We start from the raw sequence: 14990 nt of genomic DNA on the forward strand, positions 1-14990 counted from the left end.
TCTTGCTGTATATGCTCGTACGATGAATCCAAATTTATTTCTTTGTAGACGTGGTAAAAAACCAAACGGTATCTCTTCAGAGCCACACCAGGCTGAGTCAGCCGAGGAAGGGCTAGAACGGGGTCAAAACTTTACATGATCCTCCGCTAGCTTGACTTCCTCGCATCCAAGCCCGGGCTGTTCCCCAGATCCCAAGTTTGCGTTACCCATCCGACACCACGTGGAGGTTTGGGTTGAGTTGCCCGCGAGCAAATACTATGCCAGCTCTGCGGGCCTTGCCGGACTTCAGGCCCTGCTCTTTATCGGGGCTAATTTATAGTTTATTAGGCTTTATGGACATTCCACATCATTCAACCTTGAACAATATTGTTTTGAGCACTATTATATTGGGGTTTTTTTACGCTACTCAAACTATTGGGCGCTTATAAGTAGGCCTATTTTGATTCAGATTCAGATTGGACGGCGACCTTCAGCTATGTTGGTTTCATTACATAAGACTAGGTAATTACATGTCACAATGGGGATTCTGCATAAGGTTGTACCTGAACCCATAAATGTTATCCGCAATCGGGAAATAATCGCGCAGTGATCACGTTTCGTTTACGGTCCGAATTACATGCATGCAGCGCGTTACAGTGCATGTCCCTGTATGGCGCTCATGGTGCGAGGCAGTGTCCGTGTATATTATATCACTCATACATAAATTCTAGACAGTTCATTGGTTGATTACCATTTATCATTTTTACCATCACCCTCTCCGTGTGATAGTCTTTACTATCATAGTGCTCTGCCGTAGTGCGCCTGCGCCAAGCCGTGCGCTGACTCTTTGACTCGCCGATTTAATTATGGTGGACCCCAAAATGTGAAGTATATCACGGCAATACTTGGTGTTATGTTGATGAAAAAATGTATTTCCTACCTTAAATAGTATTTTAGTAATAGAATGTATGCATGAGTGATATAAAACAAATATTAACTGTCTTAAATTCGTGTAATGGTCGAAATATAATCACTCGGTGAAAGATGGATTGTTCCATTCCACTCGCCGTTCCGGCTCGTGGAATGGAACAATCCATCTTTCACCTCGTGATTATATTTCGACCATCACACTCATAGACAGTTATTATTTGTATACTATAAGGTACCGAGCACCACATACTGCAGTTACTGTCCGTTTTCCTATACACAATACACAGTGCTCTTACCATTGACGCGTGACCTCTACAAATAGCCTACGTTAAAAGTATGGAGATTTGCCTAGTTAACGTCGCTGTGTGTAAAATAACCGTCTAATATTAAAAGTACTCTTCTAAAGTTCTAGAAAATATAGTTTTGTAACATGTCCTAAATTTTTCGCTAATTTCGATGTTTGGAAATATGCGTACTTTGGTATTTTAGGAAGGATATGTAAACGACAGATAACACCAAAAATATGAAGAAATTATTTCCAAACCGTGTTAAGTCTGCAAACCACCATGCTTCTCATTTTCAAGAACGCTGGGTAACAATAAGCACGTATTGTCTCATTTCGTATACAAAGACCACACAGAATTGTTCTCTAGCGCTCGCTTTATAATCATCTGAAACTATAATCCCAGCGCATTGCTCCATTGTACGTGTAAAGCAGAAACATATGTTGTGTGTATTTAACCAGAGAAGATATGATTTAATCAGTTGAGCTGTTTTCAATGAGTGTTATCTTGGTTTAATAGCTTTTAATGGGGTTTAAGTCCTGCAAAGGTCGAGGTGAATTCTACTGTAGACATGACTGCATTCAAGGAACATTGTGGAATGCGTTTTGATGCGGATTCCGCCTCTCGGGCTGAATTTATACTCCACCGCTGAGCAATAGCGATTGGTTCTCAACCAATGAGGTAGCGCGCTTTTTGATGCGTTGGGAAAAGCGCGTTACTTCATTGGTCAAATACCAATCGCTCGTCGTCGCTGAACGATGGAATATAAATTCAGCTTTTATATTTTTGTCTGGTTTTGTTCCAGGTGCACGACATTCTGATGCGGAACGTGGAAGAAGCATAGTGAATTAATATTAACATGGCACGGGCTACATCAGAGCTATAAATTGTTTTTAAAATTCCCTCATTTTACTACCTCAATCAAAACAGGGTGTACTCAAAACCCTAAATATTAGAATATTATATAGTGCTGCGTCATTGTTTCATTACTCATCAACAACTTTGTGCCTGAAGTTAGAAGAAATTTGCCACCTTTTTCTACTCATCAGCTGTTCTCATGTGGAACAGGTGGAACCTCAAATTACAGTACCTGCTTGGCAGACAGTTTCTCTATGGAAAGTTCTAACAACTACGAAGTACTCTCATCTCTCACCGATGGCAACTTAACATCCTTGTATGATAGTGATCCTGGATCACCTCCGGATTTATCATCATCGAAGAAACCTAAGGTGTCGCACAGGAGTAACAGTACCCTCAAATGTTAAAGGCAATATGTCACGATTTTTCCGAGAGTAATTTTTTCAATAATTATGTATATAAACATGTATAGAACATAAATAAACAGTATCATAAGAGTATCCAGGCAAAGAAAGTTAGTTTTTGGAATGTTATTGACTCTCTCAACCCAGATGTAATAATTGGCAGTGAAACATGGATAAACCCAGATATTTCTAACGCTGAAATCCTACCACCTGATTACACCACATATCGAAGAGATCGTTGCGATGGATATGGTGGTGCCCTCCTGTCTAATAAATCTGATCTGATCAGTCAAGATTCAGTTCATTTCAGTTCATTTATTACCATGTATATAATTCAAGGCCACAGGTCCACAATACAATATATTTAGTACCTGATAATACAAACAAATTAGCATTAATAACATAATTTAATTAGATCGAATCTCTAATTTCCATTGCATAAAAAACATATTTAGATAAACATTGTAAATCATGAGCATTTTCGGTGCTCATTAGCATGATTAGTGAAATAAATTTGGCTTCATTTGGTGCATTTATAGACCATGATGGTAACATTTCAGATCTTATATCTACAAAAAACGGACATGACATAATAAAATGATACTCATTTTCAATGCTTGCGGTGTTACAAAGTGAGCAAATACGATGGTAATAATCAATATTTTCCCTTCCACCCATTTCGACCTTCAACATTGTGATTTGAACATCTAATAATCACAAATTTCAAGCAAATATTTTTCTGGAGTCAACAATGTTTTAAAATTTTTATATGTTCTTAACTTGGGAGTATTACACACATCAGCAAACCATTCTTGGGACGCAATATCACACAATCGTCTTGAAATTGTACACATAAAAATTTCCACACAGCCCACATCTTGTGTTATCCATACATAACCAAATCCAAGACGAAAAATCATCTTTTTAACAAGAAATAGACATGGGTTCAGAAGGTTCTTGTGAAATTATTGCAGCCGAAGTTGAACTTACCATCAAAGATCCCCTGATGATAGTGAAGAAAACGCATTCAAGATATGGTCTACCATCGTCGACCTTGTACATGACAATCAAGCTATGGTGTGGGTTGGATGAGATTTCAATTTACCAGACTAGTTGTCAACAATTAGCATCATTGGTAACAGAGTAAAGCGATCAATCAATGAGTCTTTCATCTCAACTATTCTAGACCTTGGACTTGAACAGATTGTTGAATTCCCAACCCGTCTTCAGAACACTCTTGACTTGTTTCTTACAAATCGTCCAACATTGGTGAACAAGTGTGAACTATATCCTGGTGTTAGTGACCATGAGATCGTTCTTGTAATGTAAGACGCCGGAAGCCAGTTAAGAGAAAGATCTTTATGTGGAATAAGGTGGATTCATAATAATTGTTTTTATGATGTGTACCTACGGCGCCATTGGAAATCAGGTTCTCCTGTATAAACATTGGTTGAATATAGTGACTAAATAAAATAATGAATACATACATATAAAGCCACATCATTGTATTCATCTCGTGCCTCCAGAGACCGATATAATCCACATTTCATACTACCATACTGCAGTTACTGTTCATTTTCAATTCCTATACACAATACACAGTGCTCTCACCATTGAGGTGTGACCTCTACAAACAGTGTATGTTAGAGGTATAGGGCATTTCCTAGTTAACGTCACTGTGTGAAAAATAACCGGCCAATATTTACGTACTCTCTGAAATTCTAGGAAATATAGTTTTGTAACATGTCCTAAATTTTAAGCTAATTTAGATATTTGGAAATATTCGCACTTTTAGTAAGTAGGGCACGGCATGGTCTGCAAAATTCCCTGTGTAAATCGAATGCAACTTTTAGTGTGTACTTGCTGTCAATCAAGAATAATGTATACATTACATGTAGGCTAAAAACTGAGTATGTGGGGCATCTGAAAATGTTCGTACCTCCCTGATATGTAAATGACAGATAGCAGCCAAAACAGCTCCCATATCTGTCCATAACTTTGGTCAGTGCAGCGAGTGAGGGGATTTCAAGTTGGTGATTATTGATTGGCAAGTGCCATATTTGGGCATAAGTGCAGTCCACCATTCAATGTGGAGGATAGACTAGACTTTATCGATTGATTTTGCTGGAATAGTTTCCTGTTAACTAGGTTTAAGTACTGCAAAGGTCGAATCATGTTTGCTGTGTAGTATAACTGCACTATGTTTAGATCTATGAAAGACGAACTTCATGTTTATGCGTTGACAGAATTGTAATGCGACTTGTCATACACAATTGTTCAATCTATCCGAAAAGATGCATTTATCAATTTTATTGGGCAAAAATAATTGTTGCATTGCGACGCCCGGCCGATCCTAAAAAATAAGCTCGACCTTAGACTTTTTTTTTTTTGGGGGGTGAAAAAAATGCAGCTTTGAGAAAAGAAACAAATCCCTACCAAGTCGGGAGTTGTCAGGTTGTGTTATATCTCCGTAAACATGAAACTACTAAAGGCCCATTCAGTGATTTGCTCATCCGGACGATCGTAAAAATCATCACCTTTGCCATTATTATAAATATGCAAACATAGCCTGCTAGTGGTTCAGCCGAAAGCCGTGTATTTAACGGGTTAGGCCATTTTAAATCGACTTTCGAAAAGTTTTTTGATACATTCATTGATTTCTCTAAAAGTCAAAATCGCAGTTTAACAAATAACGGTTCAAATGAAAGCCATTATTGGGGGCTAATTGTTGTATCACTATGAAAGGCCTGACACCAATATAAACACTTGTTTCGGTGACCCAAGTTCATGGTCATTTCTGCTCACGCACTTTTTTACAGATGGCCTGGAATTTCATATTTCGGTTTCAGCGATTGCCCGAAAAAGGTGGTATGTTTTTGAAAAGCGTTTCCGCTTGGAATGTAGATAGTTATTGTTGCTATTACTCTTCGCGATTTTAATTTATGCCCTCTTTAGCCGACAATTTTCAATGCATTTTACACAATAGATACGTCGCTTGCATAAATACCGATATTTTTAACAGTATCATTTTTGTTAACCAACATACCATCCAAATTAGTTCTCAAGACTTTGATGAAACCATAGATAGCAAATCGGACTGCATGTGAAGAACAGATTTTAAACTAGAATCAACAGAACCAGCGTAGGCCCTCTCAAAATGTACTTTTTTTAAATATCGCGTTGTGATAAAAATGACTGCCTTTTCCTTGTTTTTTATAACAAGGAAAAGCTTTACTTACCTCAAACTTCTCAAGTAGCGTTGTCTCAATGTCCGTTACTGGTTGGTATTATTCAGATTAAGCGATTTTCATGATTTAGGCCTACTTAGCCTACATTTGACCAACTATTTGCCCACACCGTGTACGAATATATTAAAAATATGGCGCTGCATTCAGTATCACACTAACGACAAGGTTATACTAAGATGTGTAAGACTTTCTGACACTATATTCACGGTTTTTCTAATGGCTGTTCAAACTTATGACAAATTTGGCTGGTTTGCGTTGTTCAATACCATTTCACCCTGATGTGACAGTGACGTCACATCAGTATTAAGCTGGTTTCATATTACCCTGCCGCTTGCAATGAGCGGCGTGGCGCACGCGCATTGCAGACAATCGGACACAATCAAGGCTTGTCATTGCGCTCTGCCGCTTGCCGCAGCGGCAAGCGGCAGGAAAGTATGCTGGGGGCATTATACGAATTTTATTAGGCGCAGCATCACTCGCTGGAGTTCGATGGCGCTGGTGTACATACGCACGCGCTTAAAGACACCGCATAGATGCGAGAGCGAAACAGCTGTTCACAACGCCTTGACATCACTGCCACATCGGGGTGAAAAATGGTATAGGTAATAGATGACTATGAAACCTCAAATCGCCCCTCGATAAAGGTTGGCAATTGAAGCAGGCCTCAGTTTAGCGAACTTTGTCTAGTTTAATGCGATGCGAGTGCAAACGCCGCTCGGACTGTGAAGGTTTCTGGATACCGAATATGGGTTTAGATTAGGCCTATATCATGTCCTCTAGGCCATATAATTTATTTTTGGAAAGGAAAGTCTAATCTCGGAGCCTATTCAATTGAGAAGGGACTGGATTTTGTCATAATAATATAAAAATTAATACTTGTCGTCCATAACAAGAAAGAATGCCTCGCGATTTTTTTATATCCTGCCATAGTATTTTAATTGATTAAACTGAACATGAAGCTATATGTTTACTAGCTTCATGCACTAATTTGCAGACCCGCCCGGCCTTCTACATGTAGTGAGTACCACATTAGATTATAAGAAATAATAAGCGCTGCCTCCTCGAAATTTCTTATGCCAGCAGCTTTGATGATTAAATATTATAGCTTATTATCTACAACTCCGCACCTGTGTTCAAGGCCTTCCTTTTATCTATTGACCTCAAAAGAAAGGATTAGAATGATCAGAATACCGTCCCTGACCCCTTTCCACACATTAATAATGAGTCGGTAAGGGAACGTGCTACCGTTATACTTCAACGAGTACGTATGGCCACTACACAGTTCAATGGCCTTATTGTGATCTGGCGGGCGTTTTAAAAGCACGGTCCCTGACTGCGTGGGCATATTTCCGGGCAAGGAACAATAGAGACCAATTGCCTGGCAATGCCGTCACATGTAATCCCAGTCTATAGTGTGATTAGAACATTATAGGCTGGTGGTCACTTATAGTACGATCAGTACGAAAAGTCCAATGCGATTATTAATGTATTTTCTAAAATTAAAAGAACCACTTTTTAGCGGGAATTTTTGTAAGTTACACAGCTGAAGTTGTGAAAGGGTTGAAAGACTACAATATTACGGCATAAACAAGAATTTCTTTGCATGGTCGTTATTCCTATAGGCTCATCCCTTAAGACAAAAAATTATAAGGAATTTACATGAATCTGTAATTTAGATACTGACCGTATCTAAATTAGCTACATGTATTCGAATGGGGCTTCAACTTCTTTTATACTGCTGTTTTCTTTGTATTTTGCCTAAATTTTCATTTCAAGATACAGGGCTGACAGCCCCATTCAAAATACACGGTTAGCAATTACAAATGGAAAATTAACATACTTGCAGTGTGGTACACTGTCGTACCCCGACGGTTTTAGAGTAAGATAATTTTGCTTTGACACCACATAACAAATTTAGAATTGTTTGTGAAGATTTCATGATTATGTGTTAATCCAATGGCGACCTCAAAATTGGCGATATCGCTTCCATCACCGCCTGGGAGGTACTAGGAGCTCAAAGTATTCGTGTTATCTCAAAGAACCGATTAACCCTCAACCCTTCTTCTGCTCTTACGGTCACGAAAACCCTAAATATGACCCTATTTTGTGCTATAGGGCTGGCGGCTGGGATTATAATAATTTATAATAAGTTGTTATAATCATAATACTATCTACTGATGATAGCATTGTTAGAATCATATATGCAGGCCCGTACGCAGGATTTTTTTTTTGGGGGGTGGGGGGGGGGATTTTGAAAAAGTGGACCTTTTTCCAAGGGGGGGGGATTTTTGTAAAAAGTGGACTTTTCCTCAAAATGTGGACCTTTTTGACCAAAAAGCGTAAAACCCTGATTTTTTTACTCGCTACGCTCGCAAATTGTCATATTTTGGGACTTTTGTATACTTTTGCACATTTGGGGGGGGGGGGGGGCAACCGTTATCTACTGATGATAGCATTGTTAGAATAATATGTTATATCTATTATACTGATGATAGGATTATTAGAATAATATGTTATTGACTGATGATAGTACTGTTAGAATCATATGTTATCTACTGATGAGAGCATTGTTAGAATCATATGTTATCTACTGATGATAGCATTGTTGAAATCATATGATATCTACCGATGATAGCATTGTTAGAATCATGTTATCTACTGATGATAGCATTGTTAGAATCATATGTTATCTACTGATGATAGCATTGTTAGAATCGTATATAGACTATCTACTGATGACAGCATTGTTAGAATCATAATGCTATCTACCGATGATAGCATTGTTAGAATCATATGCTATCTACTGATGATAGCATTTTTAGAATCATATGCTAACTACTGATGATAGCATTGTTGAAATCATATGATATCTACCGATGATAGCATTGTTAGAATCACGTTATCTACTGATGATAGCATTGTTAGAATCATATGCTATCTACTGATGATAGCATTGCTAGAATCATATGTTATCTACTGATGATAGCATTGTTTATAGAATCATATGTTATCTAGTGATGACAGTATTTTGAGAATCATATGCTATCTACTGATGATAGCATTGTTAGAATCATGTTATCTACTGATGATAGCATTGTTAGAATCATATGTTATCTACTGATGATAGCATTGTTTATAGAATCATATGTTATCTAGTGATGACAGTATTTTGAGAATCACATGTTATCTACTGATGACAGCATTGTTAGAATCATAATGCTATCTACCGATGATAGCATTGTTAGAATCATATGCTATCTACTGATGAAAGCATTGCTAGAATCATATGTTATCTACTGATGATAGCATTGTTTATAGAATCATATGTTATCTAGTGATGACAGTATTTTGAGAATCATATGCTATCTACTGATGATAGCATTGTTAGAATCATGTTATCTACTGGTGATAGCATTGTTAGAATCACATGTTATCAACTGATGATAGCATTGCTACAATGCAGAAAAAAAAGTTGGCACACTTTGTTTGTCTTTTGGTATATCTCTTCCCCACTCCCCCAATTCAATGTTGGACCAAGCCATGTTGTCAACAGGTCCGTGAGACCCTCCAACATTGAAAGATGGGGAGTGGGGAAGGGTGAGATATAGGGGGGGGGGTCTGTACTTCACATATATTACATGCATGTTTCACTCGCCTCTTCAATTTTGATAGGGCACGCATTTTTCTTTGTTTAGTGCAAGTGTGCCAACTATTGTTTTTCCTGGATTATAGAATCATATGCTATCTACTGATGATAGCATTGTTAAAATCATATGCTATCTACTGATGATAGAATTGTTAGAACCATATGTATCTAATGATGATATCATTGTTAGAATCATAATATGTTATCTACTGACGATAGAATTAGCATTGTTCGAATCATGTGCTATCTACTGATGAAAGCATTGTTAGAATCATGTGCTATCTACTGATGATAGCATTGTTTATAGAATCATATGTTATCTACTGACGATAGCATTAGCATTGTTAGAATCATATTCTATCTACTGATGAAAGCATTGTTAGAATCATGTGCTATCTACTGATGATAGCATTGTTTATAGAATCATATGTTATCTACTGACGATAGCATTAGCATTGTTAGAATCATATGCTATCTACTGATGAAAGCATTGTTAGAATCATGTGCTATCTACTGATGATAGCATTGTCAGAATCATGTGCTATCTACTGATGATAGCATTGTTTATAGAATCATATGTTATCTACTGACGATAGCATTAGCATTGTTAGAATCATATGCTATCTGCTGATGAAAGCATTGTTAGAATCATGTGCTATCTATTGATGATAGCATTGTTTATAGAATCATATGTTATCTACTGACGATAGCATTAGCATTGTTAGAATCATATGCTATCTACTGATGAAAGCATTGTTAGAATCATGTGCTATCTACTGATGATAGCATTGTTTATAGAATCATATGTTATCTACTGACGATAGCATTAGCATTGTTAGAATCATATGCTATCTACTGATGAAAGCATTGTTAGAATCACGTGCTATCTACTAATGAAAGCATTATTTATAGAATCATATGCTATCTACTGATAATAGCATTGTTAGAATCAGATGCTATCTACTGATGATAGTATTGTTAGAACCATATGTATCTAATGATGATATCATTGTTAGAATCATAATATGTTATCTACTGACGATAGAATTAGCATTGTTCGAATCATGTGCTATCTACTGATGAAAGCATTGTTAGAATCATGTGCTATCTACTGATGATAGCATTGTTTATAGAATCATAATGTTATCTACTGACGATAGCATTAGCATTGTTAGAATCATATGCTATCTACTGATGAAAGCATTGTTAGAATCATGTGCTATCTACTGATGATAGCATTGTTAGAATCATGTGCTATCTACTGATGATAGCATTGTTTATAGAATCATATGTTATCTACTGACGATAGCATTAGCATTGTTAGAATCATATGCTATCTACTGATGAAAGCATTGTTAGAATCATGTGCTATCTACTGATGATAGCATTGTTTATAGAATCATATGTTATCTACTGACGATAGCATTAGCATTGTTAGAATCATATGCTAATCTACTGATGAAAGCATTGTTAGAATCATATGCTATCTACTGATGATAGTATTGTTAGAATCATATGCTATCTACTGATGATAGCATTGTTAGAATCATATGCTATCTACTGATGATAGCATTGTTAGAATCATATGCTATCTACTGATGATAGTAGGCCTATTGTAAGAATCATATGCTATCTACTGATGATAGCATTGTTAGAATCATATGCTAGCTACTGATGATAGTATTGTTAGAATCATATGCTCTCTGCTGATGATATCATTGTTAGAATCATCATATGTTAGGCCTTATCTATTGACGACAGCATTAGCATTGTTCGAATCATATGCTATCTAGGCCTACTGATGATATGGTTAGAATCATATGCTATCTACAGATGATGATAACATTGTTAGAATCATGTGCTATCTACTGATGATATCATTGTTAGAATCATATGCTATCTAGGCCTACTGATGATAGTAGGCCCCTATTGTTAGAATCATATGCTATCTAGGCCTACTGATGATAGGGCCTAGCATTGTTAGAATCATATGCTATCTACTGATGATAGTATTGTTAGAATCATATGCTATCTACTGATGATACCATTGTTAAAATCATCATTTGTTAGGCTTTATCTACTGACGACAGCATTGACATTTATTTTGCTATCTACCTTGATGATAGGCCTAGCATTGTTAGAATCAGATGCTATCTACTGATGATAGCATTGTTAGAACCATATGTTATCTACTGATGATAGCATTATTAGAATCATGCTATCTACTGATGATAGCATTGTTAGAATAAATGCTATGACAGCATTGTTAGAACCATTTAGCTATCTAGCCTAGGGGAGAGTGGGGTAAGTTGAGCCACTTTTTACATTTCCTTTCACTATGCACAAATAAATAAAGCAGGACCCAAATGCAGTGTTACAAATGAAAGATATGTATGTTTACTTGGTTATGATACCACAAAATTGTAATCAATGTTTTGCACTTTCTCACAGTGAGACGTCAAAAATTATTTGCAAATTGGCTCAACTTACCCCAACGGTGGGGTAAGTTGAGCCAGTCGTGGGGGTAAGTTGAGCCACCATAGAAATGCACAGGTATATGCCATAGCTGTGAAATTCAATTTTGCCTTTTTTCTAAATTGTTATTTTCATGTATTTATTTCGAAAAATAGTTTAATATAGAAGTAGTTTGATCTAAATATTGCATACAAGTAATTTCGGACAAGATTTTACTTTGAATAAAAAAATTGGGGACATTTCTGCAGGTTTTTCCTATGTTCAACTTGCCCCATGGCCTTTGGATCAACTTACCCCATGTGACCCTTTTTGTCAACAACCAAGCCTCCTGTCTGACTAAAACTTGTTACAGTTGTAAATAGTTTTCTAAAATAGTGTTCATATATCACATCCTCAATACCCAGAATGCTATCATTTTAGCCTTTTTCTTTCTGGGTGAAACATGAAAAAAATTGTTTTTTTCTAAAAGTTCAACAAAAGTGCCAAAAATGAACTTTCTAATGGCACTTTCTTACCATATGTGCAAGTGATTCCATATTACACTTGAGAAGCCTGTAGTATGTCATATACAAATAAGTGGAACTGCAAAGTAAGATAAGTTTTTAATTTTCTTTCTAGAGGGGGTGGATCAACTTACCCCCTGGCTCAACTTACCCCACTCTCCCCTACTGATGATAGGCCCTAGCATTGTTAGGATAATGCTATCTACTGATGATAGAATATTGTTATGATAGAATAATATGCTATCTAGTGATGATAGCATTGTTAGAATAATACCACCACCACCACTACCACCACCTTAGATATCAGGCCTTAGATATAATATAGCCTATGTTATTGTTTTTCAAACCTGATTTTTGATATTTGTAACGTTTCACATGTCCCAACTTACGTAGGCTACACCTACATTCAAGACAACTTTGTTGTGTTTGTATACAGGCAAAGTAGGCTATTAGACCTTCACGTTAATTACGGCCAAAAGGCCAGCAGGGTTTCTTTCGGTTTACTTTGTTATTTCAGCTTAAAATGGAAAGAAAAGCTTCCTTCACTTTTGATAAAGAATAACAAAATTAAGATTTGACGCAAATCGTACAAATGGCGCTCTTACAGTGATGATATCCCTAATTCAATACAGTATGTTTGACCTTTGAGTGGTTACGTGCTGTGGATAGCAATGATCACGCGCATTTTATTTCACGTCCAATGGTTTGATCATAACAGCAATATAATAATAGTGTGTTTATATTTAATTCAGCTTCAAGTTATTTTGCAGAAATGTCACTAGATCGTTGGGTTGGTAGAGTGGCTCTGGTGACTGGTGCATCTGCTGGTGTTGGTGCTGCGCTTGCCAAACGATTCGCTCAGTTGGGGTTGAAAGTCGTCGGATGTGCCAGAAATATTGACAAGATCAAGGTACAAGAATAATGCACAGAATTTGACATCATGCCCGGGCATCATGCATGATTTATGCCTGTTACTATATATTGTCGTGTTTGATGTTGGTTTTACACGTACTCACGTGTTGGTATTGATGGTGTTTATCATAAATGCTGGTGGTGTGGCAGGGCCGGGCATGTTTTATAGTCACTAGGCCTATATATTGAATAACACGGCACGGCGTTGCATGTTCTGGTTTAATAGTAGGCCTATTGAGTCGGCAATTGCCAGATAGGGCCTCATACTGTATACTTCACTAACTTTTCCAGTACTCCCGATCCCAGAAAAAATTTTGGAATTAAAAAAAATATTATCTTGTTAATTTGGCCAAAATTGAAACAGCTAAAATCCGAATCCTTGGCAAAACATTATATTAATTATTATAAAATCAGTGCTGCTACATATTTGTCTGGAAAAGGCCTACGGAGTGTAGCCTAGTAGGCCCACTGAATAATTAAATGTTGTCATCAGTATTGTTGGTGTTGGTGTTACAGATGAGCGTATAGTATTTAGTTGGGTTCTTGTGCATTACTGAAGCTTGTTCAGTGTTATAGTGGGTTGGTGTTGATGTTAAGGGGTACTACACCCTTGTGGTAAATTTGTGACTATTTTTGCATTTTTTTCAAAAATTAATAACACACTGGTAACAAAAGTTATGTATATTGTTGGGGCAAGGAATCCAATTACTACACTGAAATTTCAGTGATATGATAGGAAATGAGGTACATCCTAGGGGTACCTCATTTTCTATCATAAGTATCGAACCGCTTGTCATGGGTCACTGAAATTCCAGTGTAGTAATTAGATTCCTTGCCCCTCCTATACATAACTTTTGTTACCAGTGTGTTTATATTAGTTTTTGAGAAAAATGCAAAAATAGTCACAAATTTATTGAGGGGTGTAGTACCCCCTTAACGGGCAAAACTCGTAATACGGTTGTCAGTCAAATATTAAAAAGTAGCACAGACAGCTGATAAATAGTAACACGCAACTTCAAATTAATCAAATTTGTTTTAAAATGACTCACTTTAAAAAAAATATTTTGTCAATTAGTTTTGCCGGCCAAAAGTGGTGGTAATGTTGTTTATGTAGTTGCTGACCCGGATGGTTGTTGTTTGTGGTGATGGTGGCCGGTGGTGTAATTTATTGATTAACCTAGTGCTTTGTTTGTTTTATTTATTTGTTTATTCTTGCATCATTTTTTTAATTTTTATTATTTATTACAGACACTTGGAGATGAATTGCAGAAGTCTAAAGCATCTGGTTCCGTCCATGCCATTAAATGTGATGTAACCCAAGAGAAGGAAATCCTGTCTATGTTCAAAGAAATCAAAGAGAAATATGGCGGAGTTGATGTGTGTGTTAATAACGCAGGCTTAATGCATGCAGCATCCATCTTAGATGGGAAGACTGCAGATTGGAAGAATATGTTTGATGTAAGAAATTGTATTTGTCGTCTTCATTGTCATCGTCGTCATCATCATCATCATCATCATCATCATCAATTTTTTTTTAATTCAATAAATTCAGAATTGTACATTGTCATGACCATATTTGGGATCAGCATGATAAATGCATTAGGATGAGTACAAACAAGCCTAGTATAATTGATTCAGGGTTTTTTGAGATAACTCTTGGTATTATGAGAACGTATCTCAAAACTTTTTATGTGACATTCTGTGTTGAGGTCTATTGCAAGCACCTAAAGCATTAACTACCTTCAATAAAG

General features: G+C 36.7%; 1 protein-coding gene across 3 annotated transcripts in view; it reads left to right on the forward strand.

The window, feature by feature from the left end:
* LOC140162582 (dehydrogenase/reductase SDR family member 11-like) overlaps positions 1 to 14990 on the forward strand; it is a 29384-nt gene that overhangs the window by 9672 nt on the left and 4722 nt on the right. Inside the window, exons 1-2 of one of the 3 annotated variants that reach the window (XM_072185841.1) lie at positions 13003 to 13237; positions 14488 to 14697. The exons of 1 other annotated variant lie outside the window; for it this stretch is intronic. In XM_072185841.1, the coding sequence (XP_072041942.1) occupies positions 13100 to 13237; positions 14488 to 14697 (348 nt within the window). In that variant the 5' untranslated portion in view covers positions 13003 to 13099. Of the gene's footprint in view, positions 1 to 1998; positions 2552 to 13002; positions 13238 to 14487; positions 14698 to 14990 lie in introns of those variants that run through there. One more of the 3 variants, XM_072185843.1, reaches the window with a different exon arrangement.

Source organism: Amphiura filiformis, chromosome 10 (assembly GCF_039555335.1).
Source record: "Amphiura filiformis chromosome 10, Afil_fr2py, whole genome shotgun sequence".
NCBI lineage: Eukaryota > Metazoa > Echinodermata > Ophiuroidea > Amphilepidida > Amphiuridae > Amphiura > Amphiura filiformis.